The following is a 27,898-nucleotide window of genomic DNA, read 5'->3' on the forward strand; positions in this document are numbered from 1 at the left end:
TTACATGTGGCTAATAACTGTACCTACCTCATAGTTATGGTGAAGGTTAACATGAGTGGATATATGTAAGGTGCTTGGAATGTTGCCTGGCACTTAAAGACAGGTATGCAAGGCTCTAAATACTAATAGTGCTGAGAGATGAACAACCAAGAGATTTGTCGAATGCTGGCTGTGCCCAACTCCTCTCTGAATCCCAGGAGCCCGGCATACATTCGGACTCACTGAATGAATGAATGAGCGAACTAACAAACATTAACATCCTTATGAAACAGAGATCAGCTCATTTACCCCTACTTGTATCATCCAGAACATTCACTGAAACCAAGTAGGTAAATCCCACCACGACCACCACCATCAAAATACATCTGTGACTAATCTCTTTGTACTTGATGACATCTAGCAAGTCAACAATCTAAAGCAAGAAGAGATAAAGACATACAGACCACAGGGCATGCCAGCATGCCGAGTAAACTCCGGCATCCACAGGACAAAGCAAAGTCCTTCTATGGAGCAAAAACCTGGGGCAACCGAGAGAATTAAGTGAAATCCCATCTTCCTTTAATTTAGGACTCCTAAGAAGAAAAAGCCAAAATTCTCAACAGGTGTGAATTAAAGTTGGCCTTTTGCCCTACACAAACAGAGCAGAAATAAAGCCAGGAGTGGCCACACAGATCTTGGACATTTTCCTCCATCCACTGGAGATGTGCCCAAAATGTAATCATTCATCCAAGGAGGATATTAAAAAGGCAGGGTTAGCTGCAGTTCCTGAAGTAAAGGTGAAATAGATGATCCACGTTGTGAAGGATTCTCCCTGGCTTTCAGGAAAGCTCAGAGAATGAAACAGACCCCAGTTCTTTCTCCACAGGCTCTTAGTAAAACAAGTGAGCCTTGGGGGCAAGCCTGATTCACCCACATCTGACAGCTGAACGCCTCAGTGAGGCTGGACGAGGCCTACAGCCGGGTGGTGAGATCAGGGACTGACCAAACTCATCCAGAGGGTCCAGCCTCTCGTTAGTCGCAGCACAGCGAAAGCATCTCCCGACCCTCCAGGGCGGCCTCACGGGGCCCATCCGCTCCAGGAACCCACCCCGACCTCAGGCCCAGCCAGCCACGCCCGCCCCCGCGTCCCCGCCATACTCACTCCCATTCCTTGCGCCGGGCCTGCGGGGTGCTCTGCATCTTGTGCGCCTCGTGGGCCTTGATGATGTCGCGCTGCTCGATGAGGCCCCCGCGCCGCCGCTTCATGACCTCGGGGCTCACCGGCAGGAAAGGGCTGGAGCCCGCCTCCAGTGCCATGGCGCCCTCCCAGCCCTGGCCCTCGCCCTCCTGCACTTGGAAGAAGCTGTCGAAGCCAGAGGCGGCGCGCGGGGAAGCCGGCAGCATGCCCACCTCGTCCGAGGCGTCGGCCTCGAGCAGAGCGCACTGCTGGGGCCGCCATGCCTCTTCTTCCGGCAGGGCCAGGACGTGGCGTTGGCGGCGGCCCGCGGACCTGGGCTCAGGGCTCCCCGCAGCCGGGCAGGGGGCGGGCTCGGGCAGCCTGCGGTCTGGGCTCAGTCCACGCATCTCGGGCACCATCACAGAACATTGCTCTGTGGGAGGGAGAGGGCAGAGACAAGGAGTGGGGAAGGGAGGGAGGGAGGAAGAATGGGGCCAAGGTCACAGGGAAATAGAGAAGAGAAAGAAAGAGGTTAATGGCATTGCCTTCCAGGCCAAGGCTTCTGGCTTGCTCAGTGCTACATCCCGGGCCTGACCCACAAACTGGCACACAGTGGAGCTCAATAAATGATGTTGAAATTAGGAGCATCCGCGGTGGACCAGGCTGGGCCCCCAGGTGTCCAGAATTTAACAACGTGGACTGGATTCTTGCCCTCATAAACTTACAGTCTACTGCAGAAGACACAGGTTAAAGAAATAATGATATGCCGCGTTGGTAAGGTTTAGAGGTGCTGCAATAAGGAGAGAACTCCGAGGGCCGCACATCAGCCCCACCTCGGACAGCTAGCTGGCTGTTCCCTCCCATTTTTGGTGGAAGAATCCCTCTAACCCCTTCCCCAGGGCCCACTCTGGGGGGATTGCCACCACCACCTGCTGCCCTGCCTCCCAAGTGCGTGCCTGGGGGCACCAAGCCACAAGGTGGTCTCTCCTTTTTTTTTTTTTTTTTTGAGATAGGATCTGTCACCCAGGCTGGAGTGCAATGGTGCAATCACGGCTCACTGCAGCATCAACCTCCCAGGGTCCGGTGATCCTCCCGTCTCAGCCTCCTGAGTAACTGGAACCACAGGCACACACCACCACATCCAGCAAATTTTTTATTTTTTGTAGAGATGACGTTTCCCCGTGTTGCCTAGACTAGTCTCAACTCCTGGGCTCAAGCGATCCTCCTCACTCAGCCTCCCAAAGTGCTAGGATTACAGGCATGAGCCTCTGAGCCCAGCCTAAGGAGAACTCTTCTTGAGAACTGGGTCCTGTATGCAGGTTCCTTCCTCCTTTTTTAATGCCTGTGCCTGCCTCAGGACCGGGGGCCATGTGTGACTCAGATGCCCCTGCTGCTCCCCTTGGCATCATTCTCCTTTTCCATGCCAAGGAGGACATAGCCAGATTGGCCTCTGAAAGACGTAAGTATTCAATCAGCATTGACTGAGAACTTACCATGTGCAAGGCACTGTGCCAGGCACTAGGCACAACAACATGAGCTGGACTTAGTCCACATCATCCTCATGGAAGAGGCAGGAAGAACATCGATTGTGACCACATCACAGAATGTGCTATGATTGGCGTAGGCCTGATTGCTAGAGGAGCACATGAGAGGCACACCTGGCTGGGCGCAGTGGCTCATGCCTATAATCCCAGCACTTTGGGAGACCAAGGCGAGCAGATCACTTGAGGTCAGGAGTTTGAGACCAGCCTGGCCAACATGGTGAAACCTAGTCTCTACTAAAAATACAAAAATTAGCCAGGTGTGGTGGCGTGTGCCTGTAATCCCAGCTACTTGGGAGGCTGAGACAGGAGAATCGCTTGAACCCGGTGGGCAGAGGTTGCAGTGAGCTGAAACTGCACCATTGCACTCCAGCCTGGGTGACAGAACAAGACTCCATCCCAAAAAAAGAAAAAAAAGAGGGGCACCTAGCCCAGCTGGGGTTGGTCAGGAGGGCTTTGTGAAGGAAAGGACCCTGGAGCCAGGTTAAACAGAGTTTGCCAGTTGAGGAACAGGAGAGGAAAACAGGCAAAAGGAAGAGCATGTGCATGAGGGAGGATTTAGGAAAACCAAAGGTTTCTTCCTGCCTCCCTGGTCACTCCTCTCTCCTCCTTTGTGCACTGCTCCTCCACTACTACACCCCTAAAGGTTGAGTCCAAAGCCATTGAGGTGTTTTCCCTGTTTTACGCCTCATGGACCTGCCCAAGTGAAAGCAGCACTCCAGGTGGGTGGCTGGTACTAGATCTTGACATGCTCCAATTAGCAAAGGTTTAACTTAATGAGAGACGTAAAAGTTACTCACACATTGCTAGTCCCCATAGCAGGTCTAAGTACTGGGGGGAGTCCTTGTGGCTTGAGAGGGCCTGAACTTACCACCTTTTCAAGATACCTGCTTATTGCCTCCCTCCTAGCCAGGAGCCCAAAACCAGAATTCCTCCCAACCACACGTCTCAGTGACCACAGGTGGCATCTAAGAAGTGTCCCGTGCTCTACATGCTCAGAGGAACCCTGGCCTCCAGATCATTCAACCAGTGTTGGATGGTTGAGCACCCACTATGTGTTGGGAGCTGTACTGGGCCCCCAGGGTGGCATCCTCCCAGAAAGTTGCCCTCCGGACACCATCTCCCACCCCGCCTTCCCTGGGTTGGACGGCAAGTCAAATTGCAAGTCACAAAAACAAAGACTATTTCAATGGTTAGGAATTATAATGATCTAACCATATCATTTTATGGATGCTGAGGTCCACAAAGGTAGAGAGCCCGCCCAGGATCACACTGCCAATAAAAAGCAGAGCTGGGAGAGAACTCAGATTTCAAGTCCTAGCTTATGGTTTTCTCCACTATATTGATCACAGTGTCTCTACCACATGAAGCAGAATCCATAAATGCCTCTCCCAGCCCCCCTCCTCATTATGCTAAGATAATAAATAGAAACAAAAAGTCTGGATGAGAGGATGATCTTAGCGCATACATGATAAAGCCTGATGGGAGCATTCAGTAGACTCGGACGCCCATGGAGCCCTAAGATACCTTCTCTATTTGTCCCCTTCTCCATCTCCAGCATCTGGACTGGTCTTTCTTGCCCTACCTGCACCACACCCTAAGGCCTCAATGCTTTTGAGCTTGAAGCTCCCAGGACATGGTAGCCAACACTAGGTACTTGGCCACCAAGGCCAGGTCAAGGGATCAGGGAGAAGGAAGATAAAGAGTCCAGAATGAGCTTGGTAAGGAGAAGAAAATGTATTCCAAATCATGCCAACAGCTGGGTGGGTCCCTAGAAAGAGTGATTCATGTTCCTCACGTTGTCATTCTGTCTCAACTCCCCTTGAGGGATTTTAAATTTATCCTTCATTCCTACAATGTTTAAATGTCTCTCCCTCACCACATGCACGCGCACACCCCTCCCCTGCTGCTCCCACTCCCTCCCCAGGCCTTAGCATCTCCAGCAACTCCAAGAATTCTCAGGCCCTGCTGGCTGCAGCCTCCTTTCCCTCGTGTCTGTCTGTGACAAAGGCTCCTGGGCCACCCTCCCAGCTCTCACCAGGCCACCAGTACCTGGCTCCCCACCTCTGTTTCCTGACCCATCCCACCCTCTCTCCTTACATGATTTCCTCTTCCCAGACACTTTGCCAATTTGAATCACATCTTTGCCAAAATTACAACAGCAATAATATGCACTGCGGAGCTCCAGCTTTATGTTATGAATATCAAAATATGAAATTATCTCATCTTTCCTGTAAGAACTTCTGTTAAACAACCCTTCTATTATTGATACAAATGTTCACCAGGAGGGTCTGTTGCCCCCACTGCTTGCCAAGCCGACCAGTCCCCAGTTCTGGCTAGCACCAAGCCGAGATCTCAAGCAATTCAGACAAGCAAGTCTATATCTTCTAGGAAAGGACACTCGAATCTATACTTAGCCTTCCCCCTCCAATCCCCAAATTCTGGCATTCCTTAAATTCCTTGAGATCAACAATTTTGTCTTGTTCTTCTTTCTATACCCAGCACCTAGTACTGAGTTCAATTCATATTAGGTGCTTATGGTGACCATTAGTGCTGTTTGCCAAATATTCTGATTATCCCCTTCTTGGGCACACAGTAGGACGTACTTCCTGGCCCTCTATGGTTGAGTGGGGCCATGTGACCATTTTGGCCAGTGAGTTGTGAGTGGAAGTGATATATGTTACTTAAAGGTAGCATTTAAATGCCCATACAAAACTCTCTAGAGCAAGGATTGGCAAACACTGCAAAGGGCCAGAAAATAAATATTTCAAGCTTTGCACGCCATATAATCTCTGTTGCAAAGGACCAGAAAATTAATATTTTGAGCTTTGCGTGCCACACAATCTCTGTTGCAACTATTTAAACGCTGCTGTTGTAGCATGAAAGCAGCCAGAGAATATGTAAATGAGTGGGAATGACTGTGTTCTGATAAAACTTTATTTATAAAGTCCTGTAAACTTTGGTCTTTCATCTGCATCTCTTGGACTCCATTATTGTCATTCAGCCTACGCCCATGGAAGCAGGTTCTACAGAGAACCTGGCAAAAATAGGAAATGGAGATCTACAAAAGAGAATGAGGGGTGGACCCAGGTGAGCAGCTTCCTGAGAGCAAAGTTGCTGTCCTGTAGCTCACACTCAACACTCCTGAAGGGAGGGAGAAGAGGGCCTGCTTAGAAATTAAAAGTTATAAGATGAGCTCTGCAAAACTTGCCCAAGAATGAGCTAATGAAAGCTTTGAGAGCACCAGTCTGACTCTAACCCTTGCTTCCTACCTACTTCTCTTCTTATTCTTCATTGCTAAGTTTGGTTAATGAGCAGAGGGTGTGATTTTAAATTATGGGGAACCTGGGGTGGAAGAGTGTTTAGTGTAATCCAGCAGCCCCAGAAAAACCCTTCCCTTCCCTGTCAGGGCACAGTGGAATGGCAGAATAAGGGCTCTCTTCCTCCACCCCCACACAAGCACCCTGCACTGCCAAAAACACTTGAGCTCATAGCCTACTACTGAAATTGTCTTCCCTGTCACCCTTCCAGAGTCAAAGTCAAGATCTTTGTCCATGAAGAAATATTATGTCCTTTGCACCATCTTTCCCTTTATACCCTATCAAGAGTTTTACTTCTTAATTCATCTATTTTTGACTGCTTTAGAAATAATGGTCCATGCACCCCTTTGGCTTATCTGTGCCTCTCAGACCCTTAAAGATGAGTCTGTCACATTGAGGACATTCATCTTCCTTTCCTTGGGTGCATGCCCATCCTATTCCCACCCCTCCACCACTCTCTTTCTGATTCCTCCAGAACATGTGCATCCTCCAACTTACCTTGTGAGAAGTGGATACACCAGCAAGTCAATGAAACTCATGCTTTTCTAAGTCTACTATCTTTATTCCCTGAAAGTTCTGAGTTCAGCAAAGAAATCTCCACTGCATAGACCACCAAGCACATTGGCTAAGAGATAGCGGACAGAAATGGAACTGATGAACACTACGAGGTGAGTTGTAGGCATACAAGTGTCCCCAAGCTGGCCCTGAGCTATCTTGGCTCTGTACCCTCTGTCTGCCATAGGCTGGATGAGGGTAAAGATGTCCTAATTCCCACCTGTTAGAAATTAAAAGTTATAAGATGGAAACAAATTTTGAGATATGATACTCTACAACTTATATATCATGTTGAGTTAATTCTAAAAATGATTCTCTTGAGAGAGAACTGATACAGTAAAATGGGTTTCCTGCCCAGCAATAGGAATGGCAGGGAATGACCTACTCAGCATACTCACCCGCCTACTCTGAGAGGAAACATTCCCTGTGCAGAAATAAATATTCATCTAGGGATTTTTCTTAGCTGAGCCAGCCTGCTACCTGACTGCAAAAGGAGGAGTAAAAGCTGGGCATGATTTTCATTTACCATGACTTCCTAAGACCGCACTTCTCAATCTCTAATGTACATCAGAACCATCTACATTGCTGGTTAAAAATGCAGATTCCTGGATGTCTCTTCAGAGATTCTCATGCAGTAGATCTTGGGTGGGTTCAGGAACCTACATTGTTAATAGACACCCTTTCCCCCTAGGAATCATGTCTTCAAACACTGTCCTAAAAGCAGTGTGTCAGCCTGAGAGGTTGTCCTAAGTTGGTAAGAGGTATTGTCCTGGATGAGTCAGGTTGCTAAAAGCCACTAGAACAGTGTCCTTCTCAATCATTTCCAGTCTATATCATGAAAAGAACATAGCAAAACACACCCAGGAAGTGTTCCCTGACCCACCCCCACTCCCTGCAAAGTTCTATTCTCCCCTGGACTGGCATCAGTTTTTGCCTACCCCACATTCCTCTCCATGTGCCTATGTTGTTATGGTGACTGTTCAAGGATGGGCTAATGTCCAACAGCAATTTAACAGGCTGGTGCATTCTGAATGTAAACCAAGACTCAAGGAAAACACAGCTTCAAATATGGAGTGTGCACTAAGTCAGTCTGAGTCTCTGCGGAGGAGTTGAAAGAGTCCGTATTCTGGTATCAGAAGCTCTGGGTTCAGGTTACATTTCTGCCACTTGCTAGTCAAGCAACCTTTAGCTTGACTTCTCTAGGTCAGTTTTCTCACATAAACAATGAGGATAATAATATAACCTGCCCTACAGAAGCCTGTGATAAGAATCAACATAGTATCTGGGGAGGAACTTGGAACTGTAAGTTAGGTAAATATGGGGCAAAAAAATAGAAGTTAGGAGCCTACACTCTGGAGCTGGGTATGAATCCCAACTCTACTCTCACCAACTGAATCCCTCGGCAAATTACATAGCCTTGCATATCTTAATCTGTAAAATGATCATACATCATTTTACAGATTAAGTAGATACATGTAAAGTAGATACATCCACTTTGGGAGGCTGAGGCGGGTGGATCAAAAAGTCAGGAGTTTGAGACCAGCCTGGCCAAGATGGTGAAACTCTGTCTCTACTAAAAAGACAAAAAAATTAACCGGGCATGCTGGCAGGTGCCTGTAATCCCGGCTACTCAGGAGGCTGAGGCAGAGAATTTCTTGAACCCAGGAGGTAGAAGTTATAGCTAGCCGAGATCGCGCCACTTCACTCCAGCCTGGGAGACAGAACGAGACTCCATCTCAAAAAAAGAAAAAAAAAAGGTAGATACATCATAAAGTTGTGAGAATTAAATACAGAAGCTCATAGAACAGCACCTGGCCATAAAAAATGCCCAATAAATATTAGCTACCATTTTTATTATGTAAAATAACTTATGTTTGTATTAAACAACCTCAAAATATCTATAGCTTAATAAAATAAAAACTTATTTCTCTCCAATATCACTGTCTAATGATGCAAGTTGGCCTGGAAGATGGGAAAGAGAGACTCTGCTCTACATAGTCATTCAGGGAACCAGGTTCCTTTCATTCAGTGGCTCTGCCATCCCCTGGGGAAGGGTTAAGCAAATTTTTTTCTTAAAGGGTTAGATAGTAAATATTTTAGCCATTGCAGGCCATAAGATCTTAGTTGCAACTACACAACTCTGCCTTTTCAGTGTGAAAGCAGCATAGACAATATATAAACAAATGGATACGGCTGTATTTCAATAAAATTTTTTATTTACAAAAACAGGCACCTGGTCCTGCTAACACCCAAGCCCTGGGCCTCAGAGTCTTCCTAAACTCTTTTTCTCTCCAGCTGGGAGACAAAGAAAAAGACTAAGCACTTGAAAGATTTTGCATGAGGCTTACAGGCAAGGCCTAGAAGTGGTGTATATCAACTCTCCACATTCCATTAGCCAGAATTCAGTCACCTGGCCCTGCTTAACCACTGAAGAGCAGAAATGTAGTAATTGTAAGCATTCAGTAAGAGCTTATAAAAGGAAGGAGTGAGGGGAGGAGAGAGGGAGAAAGGTAAACAGGTACGGAGGAAAGAAGATATTTTACAGTTTCCCATACTTTTCTAAGGAACTTAAGGGAGGTAGAAAACTAAGGACAGAAAACTACTCCTTGGATAGTCTCTGGAAGGAAAAGTCACTAGGAGTCAGTAATAGTTAACTGGAAAGAAAACAAAATGCTACAACCCCTTGGACTCGGAGAAACAAATTGAAATGCCAGTTATCTAGACTGGGATAGAGAAGGGCTAGGGGCTAACTTCCAGAAGCCTCTATATAGTCCCTGAAGGGTGTTTGTCCAAACCACTGCAGCATCAGGCTCAGACAATGGCATCTACAATGCTGCAAAATCTTCTCCAATAGCCTCTTTTCTAACAAAACATTTCTCAAGTATCAATCCCAGTAGCACTGGGGATCTCCAATTAGAGCCTCGTAATATCCCTCCCACCCACTCAGACCAAGATTACCTGAAGTGATTTTCTTGGAGGTGATTGTCTTTTAAAGGGAGTACGTTGGTACTGCAGTAAAGTTATGGACAGCACTGTTTGTGCTGGCAGATTAAATCTCCTCTCTGAGTAGGGTCATAACAGCAGCACAGGCTTTCAAAGGTACTAGCCCAGGGGCAACCCCTCATGCTGCAGCTCTAAGTAGGGAACACGGTTTGGACAGGGAGAGCCAGTCTGAGTTGCCACCTAGGGAAACAAGAACAAAGCCCAAAGCTGGGCATATGGGGCCTACAATGTGGTCTTCATGGAGGACACCTCACAGCCCTCGAGTGCCTCACATGTTGGCCAGTTGTGAACCTCTGTGCTGGTGGCCTGAGCTCTTCCCCATCTGGCTGCCAGGCCTGGCCCCTTCTGGTCAGATTCCATCTGACCTATCTCAGAACCCAGCCTTTTTGCACACCTCAGCTGTGATCAAACACGTGGGAAGTTCAAAGAAGCTTGACAATGAGTGGGAAGATCTTGGGTTAGGATCTGGATACTCAGGAGCTGATGGAAATGGAAGAAGGGCATACCTGTGCCTCCAAAGCGTGTCTGATCTCTGAAAGCTTTTAGGATCTTTTCTTCATTCCACTCTCTTCTCTGTGCCCTCTGACTTCTGTTTTATGCTTTTTCTTTCTGGTCATTTATTACATATTTTATGACATGATTACCAACAATTATGTTATAATTAACCTGTTTTTTAAGCCAAAGAATTCATTGAGAACAAAATTCACATTTCTAGAGATAATGTGGCCTGAAGGATTTTTAGCTCAATAAATGCATACTGAGCACGATGTTGGCAATTCCAGGTGCACAACTCAGACAGGTGTTCCCTGACGTTCTGCAATAAGACACAAGGCACTTGTAAGATTAGACCAACAATTACAATCCAATTGAAAGTGCCCACATCTCTCCAATGATCTAAAAAGGAAAACTGTAGTAGGCATTATGTTTACCTCCTCAAGATCGTTCCATCCCCCAACCTTGTGCACCGTCCGTACAGTTTGGGGGATGGGCTCCAGCTCCATAGCAGGTTCTAATTAGACTAATCCAGTCAAGGTAACCACATCCCTTTGCCAGTGATTAGTTAAGGAAAGGGCATGTGACTCATTTAAAGCCAATGAAGTATAAGGTAACATTTACTAGGGTTTTGGAGGGAAAATCTCCCAGCTTTTAAGGGAAGGCTAGAAAAAGAAGTGGCCCCTCTCTGCCTCTGGACAGTGTGCTGCACAGATGCAAACTGTGAAACCGCTGCCACCACATCACTGCCAGCTGAGGATAAGCCTGCCACATGGAGGAGAGCAGGGCCAAGAAAATCACAGGAAATGGAAAGGGAGCCCCAGATTCAATCAACCCGGAAGCCACCCCACCTTAGACCACCAGCAATATGAGCCAATACAGCTCCTATTGGCCAAAGCCCATTTGAGTCAGGTTTTCTGTTACTTACACCCCAAAGCACATTAGTTGAGGGAGTTCCCATATTCACCTGAAAAATTATAAGATTTTAAATACTCCACAGTCTACAAAGCCATTTAATTGTTCTGATCACAGCAGGGGGGAGTCTTCTTATCCCTCTCTATGTTTTTTGGTTGTAGTTCATCCTCTATAAATGGACACTGGGACTTCACTTTTGCATAAAATTCTTGGTCAGTATTCTAATTCTAACAATCCTCAGAATAATGGAAAAGTGACTCAATCTAAACTGAATAAAGTTAAGTTCAATTGGGCAAGCAGTAAGTTTGAGGTGGGGAAGTGAACAGTGCAATTGGGTTATATGTAAAAGGCCTTTCTGCAATTCAGTAGGGTAGAATGAGGATGAGGGGTCATACTAGACACCACCTCCACCACCATCATCAGTAAAAATAATGGTTAATATTTATTGGGTTCTTAATTTTATACTAGATACTATAAGGGGCTTTTATGCAACAAATCCTTTAAATTTTTACTTAATTCTCGAAAAAAATCTTATCAAATAACTATTACTGTGAACTCAATTTTACAAATGAGGAAACTGAGACTTAAAAGGATTAAATAATTTTCCCAAGGTTAGGATCACATAGTCATTAAATGGAAGAGCCTCTTATCCAGATCTGACTGACTCCAAATGCCATGCCACCATCTACTGCACCATGCTGGCTCTAATAATGGTATTGGTTCCATTTCTTGAACTCAAGACCTGAAATTCATGTTTATTAACCAACCTATTGGGTAAGTACTTTTATCTTTCCCATTAAGTAAATAAGAAAACAGGGCACAGAAAGTTACCCAAGGTCACATAGCTAGTAACACTGTACCTAGAATTCAAAATCTGATTCCTTATTTAATGTCTCTCTGGAAGTTGAAGTAAGGATAGTATAGGCTGTACTTTGAAAGTAGATGGGCCCTCAAATAGTCCTGTCCCTTGGGTATAAGACTGTGTGTTTCAGTGATGGCATGTACATATGTACATGTGTGTGCAGGGGGGTAATAAGTTCATACATGTTTGTGCCAGGTTCCACCTGACCCATCCCCCAGGCCTGGCTCCTTGTCTTTATGCAGGTCCATGTAGAGGAAGCAGAGCTGTTGTCAGCAGCACTTTCTAACTAAGGACAGTACTGCATGGGGACGGAGTACACTCTGGCTTGGCACAGCAATCCTGGGCCTCTCCAAGCAGCATCATCACAGAGCGAGCTCTCAGACTGCCCCAAGAGGTAATGGAAAGAAGAGGTGAATCATCCTTTGTGATCTTGTGATTGCCTGATGGGAATGAAGTGATGGCTCTGCTCTGGGAGGAAACTAGGAGGAATGGGAAAAATGAGTCTTGGGACCCTTCCCACCTCTTTCCCTGGCCCCTGGGCTCTCTCTCACCACCTATACCTCTGTCCCCCAGCTGCCAGGGTCTTCACACCACCCTCTAGCTGTTGCCAAATTCCTGTCTTCACCATAATATTCTACAAAATCCCCCATGATTATGGCAACACTACTCTTCAATCCAAAAAGGAAGATAACTGGTCTGAAAAGAATATTTTTTCTGATTCGCAAATTTATATATAAGAAATATCTCATCTGGTTATAAAAATTAGTATACCTTTAGTTGTGTTAGCAGATCATCTTCTTTGAAAATATGTAATGATACAAAACGGGAGTGAGAGAATGTCTGGGCCATCAATCATCACACACAAGCTCCAAAGTGGCCCATCCTACCTTTCTTCTACTTCTTCTCAGACCAAACACAAGTGCCCCAGGGCCAGGCTCTTCATTGGAGATGAAAATCGCTGACATAAATAGGCCCCCTCTAAGGTGTCGGTATTCTAGGGAGCTGGGCCACTTAACAGCCAGGCAGTAATTCCAAGAGGAGTCAAGAAGAGGGGCCTCTGCTAGCAGGCATAAGAAAGACCCAATGCTTCAAAGTGCAGGGCTGCCACTTCCTCCTGCCACACATCTTTCAAGCATTTTAGCCTGATGTTTCCTACATAAAAATCCGTGTGATTTTCACTGAAACTAGTTGAATCACAGACAATACAGAAGCTCTGTGACAAGAAGCCCTCCTTTATCATAGGAATTATAAATATAAACTTCCTTTTCTTGAGCCAAGCACCATACTGGAGGTTTTACAAGCCTTACTAGCCAATCTCCTCAACAATCTTCAAGCTTTTTTAAAAGTGAACTGAGTCATTCACTCATTCATTCAACCATTTACTTATTCAATACATTGACAATAAGCACCTATTACTTGCCCAACATTGTGCCAGCCACCAGAGCTTAAAACAGAAAAATAAACAGATTCTAACATGAACCTTGATTTGTGCTCAAGTGGAAAAAACAAATAAGGTTCTCTGGGAGGCTATAGAGGGTCTTGGGGAGTTGGGGAGGCTGCCTGGAGGACAGGGTGTTTAAGCTAAGAACTGTGCATCATGTCAGGGTCAGCAAGGCAGGAAGGATGGGAGTTAGGGTGGACTGCAACTGAAACAGTGTGGTCAGAGTAGGCCTCACCAAGAAGGTGACATTTCAGCATATTCGAAATAAGTGAGGAAGTGGCAATTCTGATATAGGGAAGACAGAAAAAGCTGCACAAAGGCCTAATGAGGGAGCATGCCTAGAATGTTCCTTGCTAGGAGCAGCAAGGAGGCCAGTGTGGCTAGAACAGGAGTAGCAGCAGATGATATCAGCGATGTAATGTTGGGGGACAGATCACAGAGGGCCTTTGCCTTTTGCTCTGAGGTAAGTGGGAAGCCTTTGGAGGGTTTTAAGCAGGCATGACACTCCTGTGTAGCTGCTGGTGAGGACAGACCGTGGGAGAGCAGGCGAAGAGGCAGGGAGACCAGTTGGAAGCCATTGCAGCCATAATACAGCAAAGCGTGACCCTCTCAAACCCTGGACAGAGACAGCTTTGCAAAGTGCCTGATCAATAGGAGCTCAATGTACCCCAAGGGAAAACACAGGCCATCAGGACTGGGGAGAGGCAGAGAGAGAGAGCCCGTGATGGCCACTCCCTATCCCTAAAGCTCCTGTGTCTCCTGAGTGGTGCAGGAGGCTCTCTGAAGATTTCCTGTCTTCAGCACACAACCTTGAGCCAAAGAGGGGCATGGGGATCTTGCCAATGGTCCTAAAGGGGTCTCAAGGCTTGGGCAAGGAGGAGACAGGGTTCACGTATCAGGAGACAAGAGGCTTGGTAGGGCATGGGGATGCTTCAGCAACTGAAGTGGTGGGGGAGAGGTGTCAATGCCCACAGACAAGGAGGGCCCTCTTCCCTGCAGCCACGGCCAGTCTGCAGCCTCCCCAGAGGGTCTGCAGCCCAGATGCCCCACCCCAACGTCAGGCCACATAAACTTCAGGAAAGGAGGGGTAGCAGGCAGCTGACTGTATATACATCAAAGGAATGATGTATATAATCAAAAGAATGATAAATCATCAGTTAACTAGAAAACCTCTGGCTAGAAATAAGGTAAAACATAAATTTAAAAAGATCAAGTTGTTTTCCACTAAAGTGGCTGGAAACTCAGAAATCTAGCAAGATTCTGGAAATAATGAATGCTAGATTTTTATAACCTGAGTTTTGTGAAGCAAATTCAAATCTGCTTCACGATGTACCCCTGGTTGGGGGGAACACTGAGATATAGCATAGAACTACAGTAGATCAGATTCCCTATTATTTATCTGGGTCACCTGTACTATTTATCCTTCAAAACATTTAAGGCTAAAATTCAGCAATGAAGGTCTTAAATGTTCAAGGTTACCACTTAGGGCCTCACCTGTAATTTTTACAGTCTAAATGTCCATTACTATGGCATGGGTTTTGTTAGCTTCATCCCAGGCAATGGTATCCATGAAATTGTGATTTGTTGTACTAATTATATTTTTACTATTTTAACAGTAAATTCCTTACCAAAGAAAATCATCAAGCATACCACCCTGTGGGAAACATCTAACAAGTCACACTTTGGGAAACACTGTCCTCACTGGCATGTAGTATCTACATAATATTAAACAGTCATCTCAGGTGTTAATGCTGAACATGAGGTGAGAACATTAAAGATCCCCTGAGCTATCTTCCCAGTCCTGCTGGAGTCAGCTCGATCACATTCCCTCCACAGTCATTCAGTCTTTGAACACCTCCATTGACAGGGATTTCACTATTTCATTACCACCCTCCTTCCCCCACCACCCAAGCAACTATTCCAACTTTAGATAGCTCTATTAGGATGATCTTTCTTACTCTGAGCTGAAATCAATGTGTGTCAACACAGAAATCAGTGGTCTGTAAGGAAACACAATTCATTCACCTGTGGCCACCTGGGACAATCTAGAAAAAGAGGATGTAATCAGCATTAAAAACAATGAAGAGAGGCCAAAAATCAATGTATCTCCTGTCAGAATAGCTCGACGGAAATAACTCAGTGTTTTCTAAATTGACTTGGAAGACCACAAGATTTTTCATTTGCTTTTTTTTTTCCTTCTACCTCTTTTCCTTTAAAAGAAAAAAAACTCTCTAAGCTTTCTTCCCTGTGAAAAGCTAATTGTAACTTTCCTACAAGCCATTACTCAGGTTATTTTGGGAAGAATCAACTCCTACAACTTCAGAGGAAGGACAGAAAGGTCACAATACTGGGAAGAATCAAAGGATTGAGGGGATATGGTGGGGGGACTCACTGAAGGACCCAGGTTCATGTGAGGCAGAGGAGATTCTCCCTAATATTTACGTCCTCATAGTGTAGACAGAATTTCTGAAGTGACCTTCTACACAGCAGCATTGCCTGGAAGGGAGGAAGGGAGCTCTGTTTCCAGTTGGATCTCCATTGCCTTTTGCCTTTTGATTCAAGCTGAAAGGCTGATTTTTAGGGATGGGGCTACAGATTTCAAAGGGGTGTTGGTTTTCGCTAGATGAAGTCAAAGCCAGTGGAAAACTATGACTATAGTAGGTCCAGCTGCACTGCTCAGACCTCGTTCCTGAAAGTGAGACAGGATGGAAAGTGGTCATAGTGAAAGGTGACCAGGTTGGGTGGGGGTGACAGAGCAATGCTGGTGCTTCATGGAAGCCAGTCCTCCTTTAGCTCATGGAGGGAGGGCACTCCACACACCCTGCTCCAGCTGCCAGGAGGTGCCTCCAGAGTTCCTGCGCTTTGAATCAGCTTTTCTGGCCCTTCTTGCCCTTCTTCCAGCCCTGGCTTTGCGATTTACTGGCTTAATATCCTTGAGCAAGTCAGCCAATCTCTCTGGGCCTCAGTTTTCTCATCTGTAATATGGAGATAATTGTCCTTTCCTCCAGTAGATTTATTATGAGGGTTAAATAAAATAAAGTGTGAGCATGCACTTCCTAAGCTACAAAGCTTATGGAAGAAATTGATGTGATCTTAATCTAATTTAAGGTTTTGGCACCAAAAATAGGTGAAAAGTTTTGTTTTTATTTTGTTTTGCCTTGTTTCTGTTTTTCTGGAAATGGTGATAAAGGGAGAACTGGTCTTTGCACATCAAGACTCTTCAGAGAAGGAAGGGAAATTAAACTGCCCCTCCTCTCAGCCAAGGCATCTGGGTAGAGCCTGTGGCTTTCATAGATGTTCATATGGCAGCAGTTTCATTTTACAATTGACCTCAGAAGAGACAGAGGTTGAAGCAACAGCAGAGGGCTGAGCTTCAGGGTGGGGACAGGAGAAAGAGGCGGCTTCCCCAGGCAGACACTAGCTTAATAAGGTGACATTTGCACATTAGCAGCAGGCTGGCTAATTGATTTGTTCCTGTTACAGGAGCATCTGTCTCTGCAAAAAGGCGATGGCCACCAGCTCTGGCACAGTTGCTAGGAGAGTGTCCAGGATCTCTCAGGTCATTTTTTGCCCTAGCCAATAGGGTAAAAGCATTTTGAGAACCAGGAGAATGCCAATGAGAACTGACTGGAGTACAAGAAGGGTAAGGGCTACATGTGGAAGCCCCAGGGCTGCGGAGCTCAGCAGGGAGAGGGAAGGACAAGACGGGATGAGGGGGAGGGACACCAGGTCCTGGAGCTGGATTCTAAGCATCACCGATGTAGCCCATTCAAAAGTTTTTCTCACTTTCCTCCTTTTTCCTGGAGTCTTCCTAGTGACTTGATGAGAGGCTGAAACACCCCACCCTGGCCAGGCGCAGTGGCTCACGCCTGTAATCCCAGCACTTTGGGAGGCCGAGGCAGGCGGATCACTCGAGGTCAGTTCGAGACCAGCCTGGCCAACACGGTGAAACCCCGTCTCTACTAAAAATACAAAAATTAGCCTGGTGTGGTGACGCATGCCTGTAATCCCAGCTACTTGGAAGGCTGAGGCAGGAGAATCACTTGAGCCCGGTAGGTGGAGGTTGCAGTGAGCTAAGATTGTGCCACTGCACTCCGGCCTGGAAATAAACAAAAAACTCACCCAGGCAGGGGCCTGGGTTTTGTAAGGGTTCAGGACAGAGTTCCCATCCACCATTACTGTGGTGAGACATAGTAATAGAAGAGAATTCTATAATGTGAGGCCTGCTGGGAGCATGGGAGGCATCAGTGAGGACTGATGCTCTTGACCCTCCCAGAGACATTCTGAGAGCTCCTGTAGACCTCTGCCCTTTTTTACTGTGAAGGTCTGTTTGGTTGCTTCTAGAATTCCCTCATCTGGTGGCAGAAAACCCACCTATCTTCAGGGCTTGGAACTACCCTACAAAGCAGGTCTGCAGCTTGCAAGGGAGTCCCAGCTGTTCCATTGGCCAGGTTCGCTGCAGAGGTGTTCAAACCAGGCATCTTCGGCAGCCTGGACAGATGTGTTCTACTCCTAAAATAAAGTAGCTCCAGTCTTTACCCAAGTCCCAGAAGAAGAAGTAGTTAATGGAAATAATTTTCCCAATTTTAAGATTTCTCTCCTGTGATTTATTTTCCTTAAACTCTTGAGATCTGATACCTCTTGTCTCTATAAGAATGTAGTGGGTAATTTTATCTGTTTTAGCATAAACTATTTATTCTGGGTTGAGGGAATATCTGTTTCTATGTTATTCCACATTGTTCTACTCAGGACCAGGCTCCAGCAATTACCTTTCTCTTCTGCGTCATCAATTTTTCACTCGTTGGATTACTCCTATCAATGTGCAAACATACTGTTGTTTCTCTCATCTTAGAAAAACCACTTCCTTCATCAGCTATTTCCTGATTTCTTTGTTCTCCTTTGTGACAAACTCTTCAAAAGAGTCATCTCTATTCACTGTCTCAGTTCTCCTCCTCCCATCCCTTCTTACACCAACTTTGATCAAACTTTTCTCCCCACGCTTTTGTTAAGGTTATCAATGCCCTCCACATTGCTAAACCAAATGACCAATTGTTCTTGTCATGCTTGATGTGGTAGCCAGCTTCCAAGATGACCCCACCTCCTGGGATGTTCACCTTTGTGCGGTCCCCTCCCACACTGTACCAGGGTTGGTCTGTGTAACCAAGAACATTCAGAGGTGATGGCATGACACTACCACAGTTAGGTACAAAAGACTGTGGCTTCCGTCTGGGGTGCTCTCCTGCAGTCTGTCTTCCTCTTGGGCCACTTGCTGTGGGGGAAGCCAGATGCTATGTCATGAGGCCACTCAGATGGCCTACATGGCCAGGAAATAAGGTGCCAAGAACTGCAAGAGTGAGTTTGGAATGGGATTCTCCAGCCCCAGTTGACCCTAGAGATGACTGCGGCCACAGCTAACAACTTAATTTCAACCTGCAAGAGATCTTGAGTCAGGACTAGCCACCTTAGCAACTCCTAGATTCCTAAGTCTTGGAAACTTTGTGAGATAATACATTTTTGTTGTTTTAAGCTGCTAAGTTTTTGAGTGATTTGTTACACAATGATAGATAGCTAATACACTTGACTCATCACATTATTTGACATAATTGATCACTCTTGCCCCCTTGAAACACTTTCTTCATCTGGCTTCCATGACATCACACTCTCCTGGTTTTCCTTCGACCTCATGGATCACTTCTCAACTTCCTTTGCTGGCTTTTCTTCTTCTGCCTCGATTCTTTAAGCTGGAGGCCCTCATGCCACTCTTAACCCCAGCTGCTCTTCAAACGCACAAACCCAGGAAGAGGTTCTTGGTACCTGCTTGTTGAAAGTTGCAAACATTTTTTCCAAATACTTGAAATGTAATGGTTTTTAAGGTCTTGAGTCCAAATGAGTACTCACTGCCCCCATCAGAAAAGATGGTGACCTCATCCAGTCATGTGATTTGAATTACCATATATGTTGTCAACTCCAAAATTTATAACTCAGCTCAGACCTTTCTCCCAAATTTCTGACTCATATAACCAGGTGCCTCCATGACTTCTCTACTTGGATATATAACATACAACTCAAATTCAACATGCCCAAGTGTGAACTCCTAACTTTTCCCATCCAAGCCTGCTTCACAATCTCCTTCTGAATTGATGGCAGCTCTATCCTTCTGGTTGCTCAAGCTGTCCTTGACTCCTATACTTCTCATTCCCCATATCCAATCATCAGTGAATGCTATTAAATCTACCTACAAGATATATAAAAAGATCGAGTCACTTCTCACCATCCACTGCTACCATCCTGGTACAAGCCACCATCATCTCTCATCTGGACACAGCAACAACCTTCTAACTGGTCTCTCTATTTCCACCCTTACCCCTCTACAGTCTATTCTGAACACAGTAACCAATGTGCAGTGTGAGCCTCTTAAATAGGCAGAGCACATCATTCCTCTCTGCATAGCATCCTGCAATGTACCCTCCCTTCACTTAGAGTAACAGCCACAGCTGACCTCCCAGTGGTCAGCAAGGCCCTGCACCATCTGGCTTCCTGTTACTTCCCAGACTCTACCTCCTTCTAGTCTCTCTTTCCTCTGCTCCAGCCACACTGGCCTCCATGTTGTTCTCGGAACATGCCAGGCTCACTCCCACAGCATTTGCACTGACTGTTTCTTCTGTCTGGAATGCTCTTCCCCTAAATATCATTCTGGCTAAGTCCGTCATCTTCTTCACATATTTGCTCAAATATCACCTTAACAATGATGGCCTGTCTTAGCCATCCTGTAGAATCCTGCACACTGCCCCACCCTCAGCACTCCCAATCCCCCTTATCCTATTTTCCCCTTTTCCCCCATAGCACTTATCATCTTTCAACACATTAGAAGCTGTATTTGTTTATGATAGTGTATTGTCTATCTTTCCCTGCTAAAATCTAAACTAGAAAAGGGCCGGTATCTATGTCTGTTTTATTTGATGAGATACCCCAAACCCTTAAGGATTTTTGGCATATAGTCAACACTAAAAATATTTTAGTGAATGAATAAATTATCTAAAATTGTTACAAAAGCCTCACAAAATGTTCTGTATTATCCACATTTTACAGATGAAGAAACTGAGAAAAGGGAATTCACATTTATCAGTCTTACTATGTGCCAGACACTTTAAATATGCTATCTTATTTAAACCTCCCATTTTACAAGGCTCAGAGAAGTTAAGTGGTTTCCAAAAGTCACGTAAGTGGTGAGAAGGCAAACTCTGATTTGAACCCAGGTCTGGCTGGAGATAAAGTAAACTCCCCCACCACTCTTCCCATTCTTGTATCAAGCACCTTCCACACACCTGGACTGAGTCAGCAACCAACCGTCCCCTGAGAAGCCACCTTTGGCCAACTGAAGTCACCACATCACACTCTTGCAGGGTACCTTACAGGCCCTGTCTAGAGACTAGGAGCCAATCCCTACTTTTCTTCCTATCCCCAGGTTCAGGCACTCAGTCCCACTCAGTCCCACAGTGGCTGACAGTCACACAACATAACCCGAGCTGCTCTTCAAAAGCACAAACCCAGGAAAAGGTTCTTGGTACCTGCTTGTTGAAAGTTGCAAACATTTTTTCCAAGTACTTGAAATGTAATGGTTTTTAAGGTCTTGAGTCCAAATGAGTACTCACTGCCCCCATCAGAAAAGATCACCAGTCCTTCTTGGCCAGGCACGGTGGCACACGCCAGTAATCCCAGCACTTTGGGAGGCTGAGGCAGGTAGATCACCTGAGCTCAGGAGTTCGAGACCAGCCTAGGCAACATTGCAAAACTCTGTCTCTACCAAAAATACAAAAAATTAGCTGGACCTGGTGGCATGTGCCTGTGGTCCCAGCTACTCAGGAAGTGAGGTGGGAGGATCGCTTGAGCCTGGAAGGCAGAGGTTGCAGTGAGCCAAGATCATGCTACTGCACTCCAGCCTGGGTGACAGAGGGAGACCCTGTTTCAGAAAAAAAAAGAAAAGAAAATATCACCTACCCCTCCAACAGTTCCATCCTCAAAGCCTTGAAGACAACATAAAAGACAACTAATGGTAATAATAACTAATGTCCTGTCAGCTTTTACAATAAGCTAGACATTCTTGAATCCTTTACATCTTGTTTAATCCTATGATAATGCTGTAAGGAAGGTACTATTATTAACCCCATCTTACAGATGAGGAAAACTGAGGCACAGATTTATCAACTTTCCTAAAATCCCATAATTGGTAATTGGTAGAGCCAGGATTTGAACCCCGGCAGCCTTCCCCCACAGCATGCATTTAGCTGATAAGCACATTTCAGCATGAAAGCATGTGGAACATGTAAACAACACCTGCAGCTGTGTATGCCTCCAGCACTCCACAAAGAAAATCCATTCATACTCATGGCAATGCCTGCATTGGCAAACTGACATTATAACTTTCAACACAGATATCTGCAATTAACTCCTTATCATTTCACAGATCTCATTCTTACCTCCCTGAAGAACCAGCCCTACATTTTCCACTAGATCAGTTATGTATTACTCATTGCTAAACATAACATTTCAAAATTGCCAACATCACACAATACCTCCATGCTAAGCTTCCTCAGCCTGCTCCCCATCTCAGCCTCTCTCTTGCCACTGTCTTTTTTTCCAGCTTCCTGTTAATTAGGGGCAGCCTCCCTTCTCTTCATGAGTCACAGTCTCACATTTGGTTCCAATGACTGTATTGCTCTGTCTTATTTCTAAAGCACCTTTTTGGGGTTCTGAGATCACTGATCACACATTTCTACCTGCTCAGCTTCTTCTCCTTTGTTTTATTGAACACTGACTACTTGATCTTTAGGACTGAATACATTTCCCTTCCACAGATGTTGGTCAGGCATCCACTGTGTTCCTGCACACAGTGATGACATCTCTGGTGAATACAAAGACTTAATGACTCCCTGCCCTGGCCGTGGAAGAGCCTGAAATATTTTTGGAGAGGTAAACTATCCTTCTTTGGCAAAACTATAATCTTACCAAGTAGTAAAAGCAACCTTAACCCTTTTAGGAGCTCTGAGAAGGAAAGCAAGATCCCTGAGTGCTGGAGGAAACCAGGAAGGCTTCCTGGAAGAGGTGAGGTTTGAACCATTCTTGAAGAATGATAGGAATTGAATGAAAGGAATCTTACATGCAAAGGCATGGAGGGTGAAATTAGTAAGTCTTGAGTTGAGCGTCAGGAAAAATATTCCAGTTAGAGAAACATGGAAGGTAAGATTGGATGAGAACCTAAAAGGCTTTAATGCCAGATTAAAAGACACTGGGATTGTATTCTGGAGGTACCAAACTGCCTATTCCTTATACTTTCTGGGCTGATCTACCACAGACCTCTCTTAAGAATATTCTGTGCTTATCCTCCCAGGCTCAATAGGAGGCCAAGAGAGGCTCTTCCTCATTCACCAATCCCTGGCCCAAAAGAGGTCTGTCCTTCCACTAAACACACACACACACACAGAGAGAGACAGAGAGAGAGAAAGACAGAGAGAGAGACAGAGACAGAGAGAAGATCTGGAGTGGCAGACCAGATTCCTGTGCTATGGTACTTTCTGACAGACAAATCCAACAGCCTTCTATTCCACCTACGAGCCAAACCCAGTCTGCATAAATAGTTCAGCCAGTGCCTGAAATTTACTGCACCACACTCCTGTCACATCTGTTTCCACCCTTCAGCATTCCCCAGACTCCCTAGAGAACTGGCTCTAGCAAGGTTTGACCACTGGGAGGCCCCAGGGGGAGACTAGAAGAAAGAAAGAAAAGAGGAGCCCGAGTATTTCCCCTCTCCCTCTTGGCTCTAGCTGGCATTCGTTGGCCATGGTGGTGTCTCCTTTGCCACTGGAGCTTCCCCCCCAGACAGCCCCTCCCACTGAATTCCCAGCTACCCCAAGGCAGGACTCACCATGGTTGAGTAGGTTCCGGGTTCCAGGGCTTGGGTGCCTCCAGTGTAAACATGGTAATGGCTGCCTGCCCTGGGTTGCCTTCCATCTCTATTTGTACCTATGCAACCAAATCTTTGTATTAATATTCCCTGCTTGAAATACCCAAAGTTGTTTCACAGCTGGATCCTGACTAATACAGAAATCTACAAAGGTTTTTAAGCAGGGGAGTGGCAGGATCTTAGATTATTTTTTGAAAGATTACTCTGGCTGCTGCAAAAACTGCTGATAAAAGAGGAAAATGAGTAGAATTTTAAACCACCCTTAGGTGAGGCTTTTTCAGTAGTCTCAGCCACAGGTGATGTGCCCAGGGCTCCAGTGGTGGCAATGAATAAAGAGTAAAATTGAGAGCGTTGAGCTCTCTTTTTAAGACAGAAGCTAAGCAATTTGGTGATAGATTGGATGTGGGGAAGATTAAGAAAAGGAGAGAACTGGTGATAACTCCTCCAGATTTTTGGCTTAAGTAACTGGGTGGAAATTACAGAGATGGAAAGGTAAGGGCAGGGGCAGTTTGGCGGCCAATCAGCACATCAATCATCTCCTCCTTCATGAAGCCTCGGGCAACTTTCCAACAGGAAGCAATTTCTCCCTCCTTTGTAATCACACAACACTGGAGACACACTATAATTTCATAGTTACATGTCCATCTGACTTTTTCCCCTGCTAGAATGCCATGTGTTATAGCTCACTGTATCTCCAACTCTCTGACCTCCACAGCACTTACGGTTCTAGGATGTTGAGCCACAGGGCAAAAGCACCGAGCTGGCAGCCTAACAGAACAGAATCATCTCTAGGCAACAGATTTCAGGCTCAAGCCTCGTACTACACAAAAGCATATGGCTTTCAGCAACCACTCTGAGCCCTCGCTTCCAGTCCTTGATGTGCTTCCCTGACTCATGGATTAAATCCACTCTCCTACTTACGGGCAGCTGTCACTGACCTCCATGCCCAGAATTGTTCTCTGTCCAGCCCATGATTCCATCCTTTGTGGCAGGAAGGACACGCAGAAGCTCAACAAATGTCTATTGAACTGAATCAAGCTGTCATGACCAAGCAACAAAAACAACACCTCTCCTTTTACAGGTTCTCTCGACTTCTTTCACTTTCCTAACTTCTCATAAAAAATAAATAAATAAATAAATAAATAAATAAATAAATAAGGTGTCTCCTCTCCTCTCCTGGGTGATCACTGCATTCAGCAGAAGCCCCTCCTAAGGCGGTCAGGTTAGCAACAGTGGGAACCCTGGCGCCATCACTGATCCTGTTCCCTTGGGAAGGTGGCTTAAGCCCCCTCCCACTTTGCTCTTCTGAACAGTGGACACATAGCCCTGCCTAGGCTCAGGGGCACTGTCACGAAGAACAGCAATCAATCACACGGCAGCGAAGTCCTCGTGCTCTCAGGAAGGAAAGTCCTTCCTGGGAAAAGGAAAACAAGCTTCTCACCAGTCCCATGCCAAAGCACAGTCAGCCTCCTCTAAAATCATCTGTATTGTGGCTGCAGCCACGTCAGTCTCCTCCTTCACTTTCTTCCACTGCCTCTTCATTGATTTTCTGAATTAACCTAAATCTCTGTGTCTTCACTTGAAGTATCTCTTAGGACCTATGCACATCTCTTGTCACATTTCATTCTCTCCCTCAGCTCCTTCTGCTCTAAATCAGCACTGATCTCCTCAGCAGCCCCAGTAACAAAGATTTGCAAGTGCCACTCTGGGTGAAACACTGTGCCAGACATGGCTGACGGAAATGAGAGGCTTGTCCAGCTGGAGCTGAGAGTCCATCTGAGGACACGGGACCAAAAGTAAAACACACACAGACACAAGCCACTACTTGGGACCTCCCTGCGACACACGCATGCATGAAATTTCTGCTATGGCACTATTCTCCACATCCTGCATGAAGCCAACCACTATTTTTCTACTTCCTTAGGGTCATGGTACAGTCCATCCTCATTAATTGCAGATTCCGTACTTGTGAATTAGTCTAGTCACTAACATTGATTTGTAACCCCAAGACCAACACTCACAGCTCATCTGTGGACCTATGCAGGGTGTGAAAAAATTAGTCACCCAACACACTCTTTCTCAGTTGAATTCAGACAGGTAACACGAAGTCTCCTTGTTTCAGCTCTCATGCTGTACACAAGGGACCCTTTTGTGGTCTATTTAGTGCCATGATTTTTGCATTTTTGCACTTTCTGTTGATGATGGTGCTGCTAAAATGGCCCCAAACATAGTACTGAGTGCTGTCTAGTGTTCCTAAGTGCAAGAAAGCTGCAATGTGCCTCACGGAGAAAATATACGTGTTACGTAAGCTTGGTTCAGGCATGAGCTACAGGGCTATTGGCTGAGAGTTCAATGCTAATGAATCAAAAATGTATATTAAAGAAGATGTCTTTAAACAAAAACATACATGAAACAAGCTTATGGATTGATCATTTGATGAAAATGTTGTAAGCAGAAGCTCACAGAAACCTAACCCTATACAGTCATGCACCACAAAACAACGTTTCCATCAATGTCAGACAGCATATACAACGATGCTCCCATAAGATCATAATACCTTTTTTTTTTTTTGAGATGGAGTTTCACTCTTGTTGCCCAGGCCGGAGTGCAATGGCGCCATCTTGGCTTACTGCAACCTCCACACCCCAAGTTCAAGCAATTCTCCTGCCTCAGCCTCCAGAGTAGCTGGGATTACAGGCATGCACCACCACATCCAGCTAATTTTATATTTTTTTGGTAAAGACGGGGTTTCTCCATGTTGGTCAGGCTGGTCTCAAACTCCCGACCTCAGGTGATCCGCCCGCCTCGGCCTCCCAAATTTCTGGGATTACAAGCGTGAGTCACCGTGCCCGGCCTATAATACCATATTTTTATTGTACCTTTTCTATGCTTATATATGTTTATTAGATACACAAATACTTACCATTGTGTTACAAGGGCCTACAGTATTCAGTGCAGTAACATGCCATACAGATTTGTAGCCTAGGAGCGATAGGCTATACCATATAGCCTGGGTGTGTAATAGGCTATATCATTTATGTTTGTGTATCTGTGATGTTCACACAATGACAAAATCACCTAGTGATGCCTTTCTCAGAATGTATCCCTGTCATTAACTGACACATGACTATATTTCCTCTTTGTCTAGAAGCAATGGCTCAGCATTGGCTAATTGAGGGCTCACGGCGACCTTCTAGAACGTTACCGCAGATAAGGAGCACTGACTAACTGGAGCTCTGTAGTCTCCCACGGTTCTCTTAGGCTGTGTCAAAGGAGTGGAACATCTAGAATGATGTTCCAGTGATGGCCGTGCTCTGGCTGCTCTGCTAAGACCACCGCTGGGTGCTCCACTCTCCGGGGAGAAACAAATATCTATCGGCCAAGGTGACCACAGGAATTGAGACCTTATCCTCAGAGAAAATGTTGAAGGAACTCTTAGCTATCATCAAATACCAGTTCACATGAAGGAGGGATGATCAGGCTTGCTTTATAGGGTCCCAAGGGGGAAGGTTGGGACCCAGGAGTGAACACTACAAAGGGCAAATTTTAGCTCAACCTAGGGAAATGTGTTGCAATAGTTAGAGGTCCTGAGGTCAGGAGGGCAGCCTCATATGGTAATGTAGTCCACATCGCTACAAGTGACAACCACCAGAAAGGGACACAAAAAATGCAAGCACTGACTAAATTACATTTGAAAGTCTGTTATTCTATGAAAATACGTTCCCCAAGTAGGAACCAAGACTCTGCCAGGGCAGGATCCCTGTTCCAACACTAAAATTACCACGTCTCCAGTCTCCGTGTACTCTGAAAATGGGGCAACACCATCTGCACTTCCAGTTAGAGAGAACTAGCCCTGGGCACCGTGTCATGGGCCTTCTGCTGCTACACAAAAGAACGCACTGAGGAGCAGCTCTCCCTCGGGGCAGGAGCTTCATACACCTTTGGCTCCTGTGGCTGAGGGGAGCTGGGGAAGAGGCAGATCATCTATTACCCCCAAATCCATTCAGAGCAATTACTATGAGGACATTTCCTTTTATGCCTCAAGCTGAGCCTAAAACATAAGCATGGAAATAGGCCCTTTTTTTAATCATTTTAAAACTAGAAGCCTCAGTGGGAAAGTGATTTGACTGTCCAGAGAAAATACAGGAATGGAAAGCAAGCTCCCTGTCACTGTAAAGCACTCAAAGGAGCAGCCCAAGTGTTCAGGGTGGTGACAGGTGCCTGCCTTTCTGCAGGAAAGCTGAGAACTCCCTCCACCTCACCCCACTCACAGCACAGAAACACCTGAGGGCTGGGCAAATGAGACTCTGGAAGGGCTCCCAGAGGTCACACGGCTTGGCTTCTCATGGACAGACATCCCCTGTGTACTCTCGGAGGGCTGGGGAACACAGACCTCACGGGCAGCCCATCTGCAACACTGGTATCTGCATCCTTGCACTTTCTACCCATCAGCCCAAGGAAATCAGGAGTCAATCAATCGAACAAAAGTTATTCAATGAACTCAGGCCATGTGGCCTGCGATGAGGCAAAAACAAAAGCCCAAGAGCGGTCCCCACTCAAAGCGTGTGCAGACTCATTGAGGAGAAATGGGAACACACATAGTTACCCAATTAACCAAGAGATTCAGTCAGTACAAGAAGCTTCAGTGTTTG

The 27,898-nt window shown here is 45.8% G+C and overlaps 1 protein-coding gene across 3 annotated transcripts in view; it reads right to left on the reverse strand.

Annotated features, from left to right (window-relative positions):
- CACNA1E (calcium voltage-gated channel subunit alpha1 E) overlaps positions 1–27,898 on the reverse strand; it is a 498,274-nt gene that overhangs the window by 399,599 nt on the left and 70,777 nt on the right. For all 3 annotated transcript variants that reach the window (XM_057301979.2, XM_063603599.1, XM_063603598.1), the window contains exon 2: positions 1,142–1,589. In XM_057301979.2, the coding sequence (XP_057157962.1) occupies positions 1,142–1,575 (434 nt within the window). In that variant the 5' untranslated portion in view covers positions 1,576–1,589. The remainder of the gene's footprint in view (positions 1–1,141; positions 1,590–27,898) is intronic.

This window comes from Pan paniscus, chromosome 1 (genome assembly GCF_029289425.2).
Source record: "Pan paniscus chromosome 1, NHGRI_mPanPan1-v2.0_pri, whole genome shotgun sequence".
Classification (NCBI taxonomy): Eukaryota; Metazoa; Chordata; class Mammalia; order Primates; family Hominidae; genus Pan; species Pan paniscus.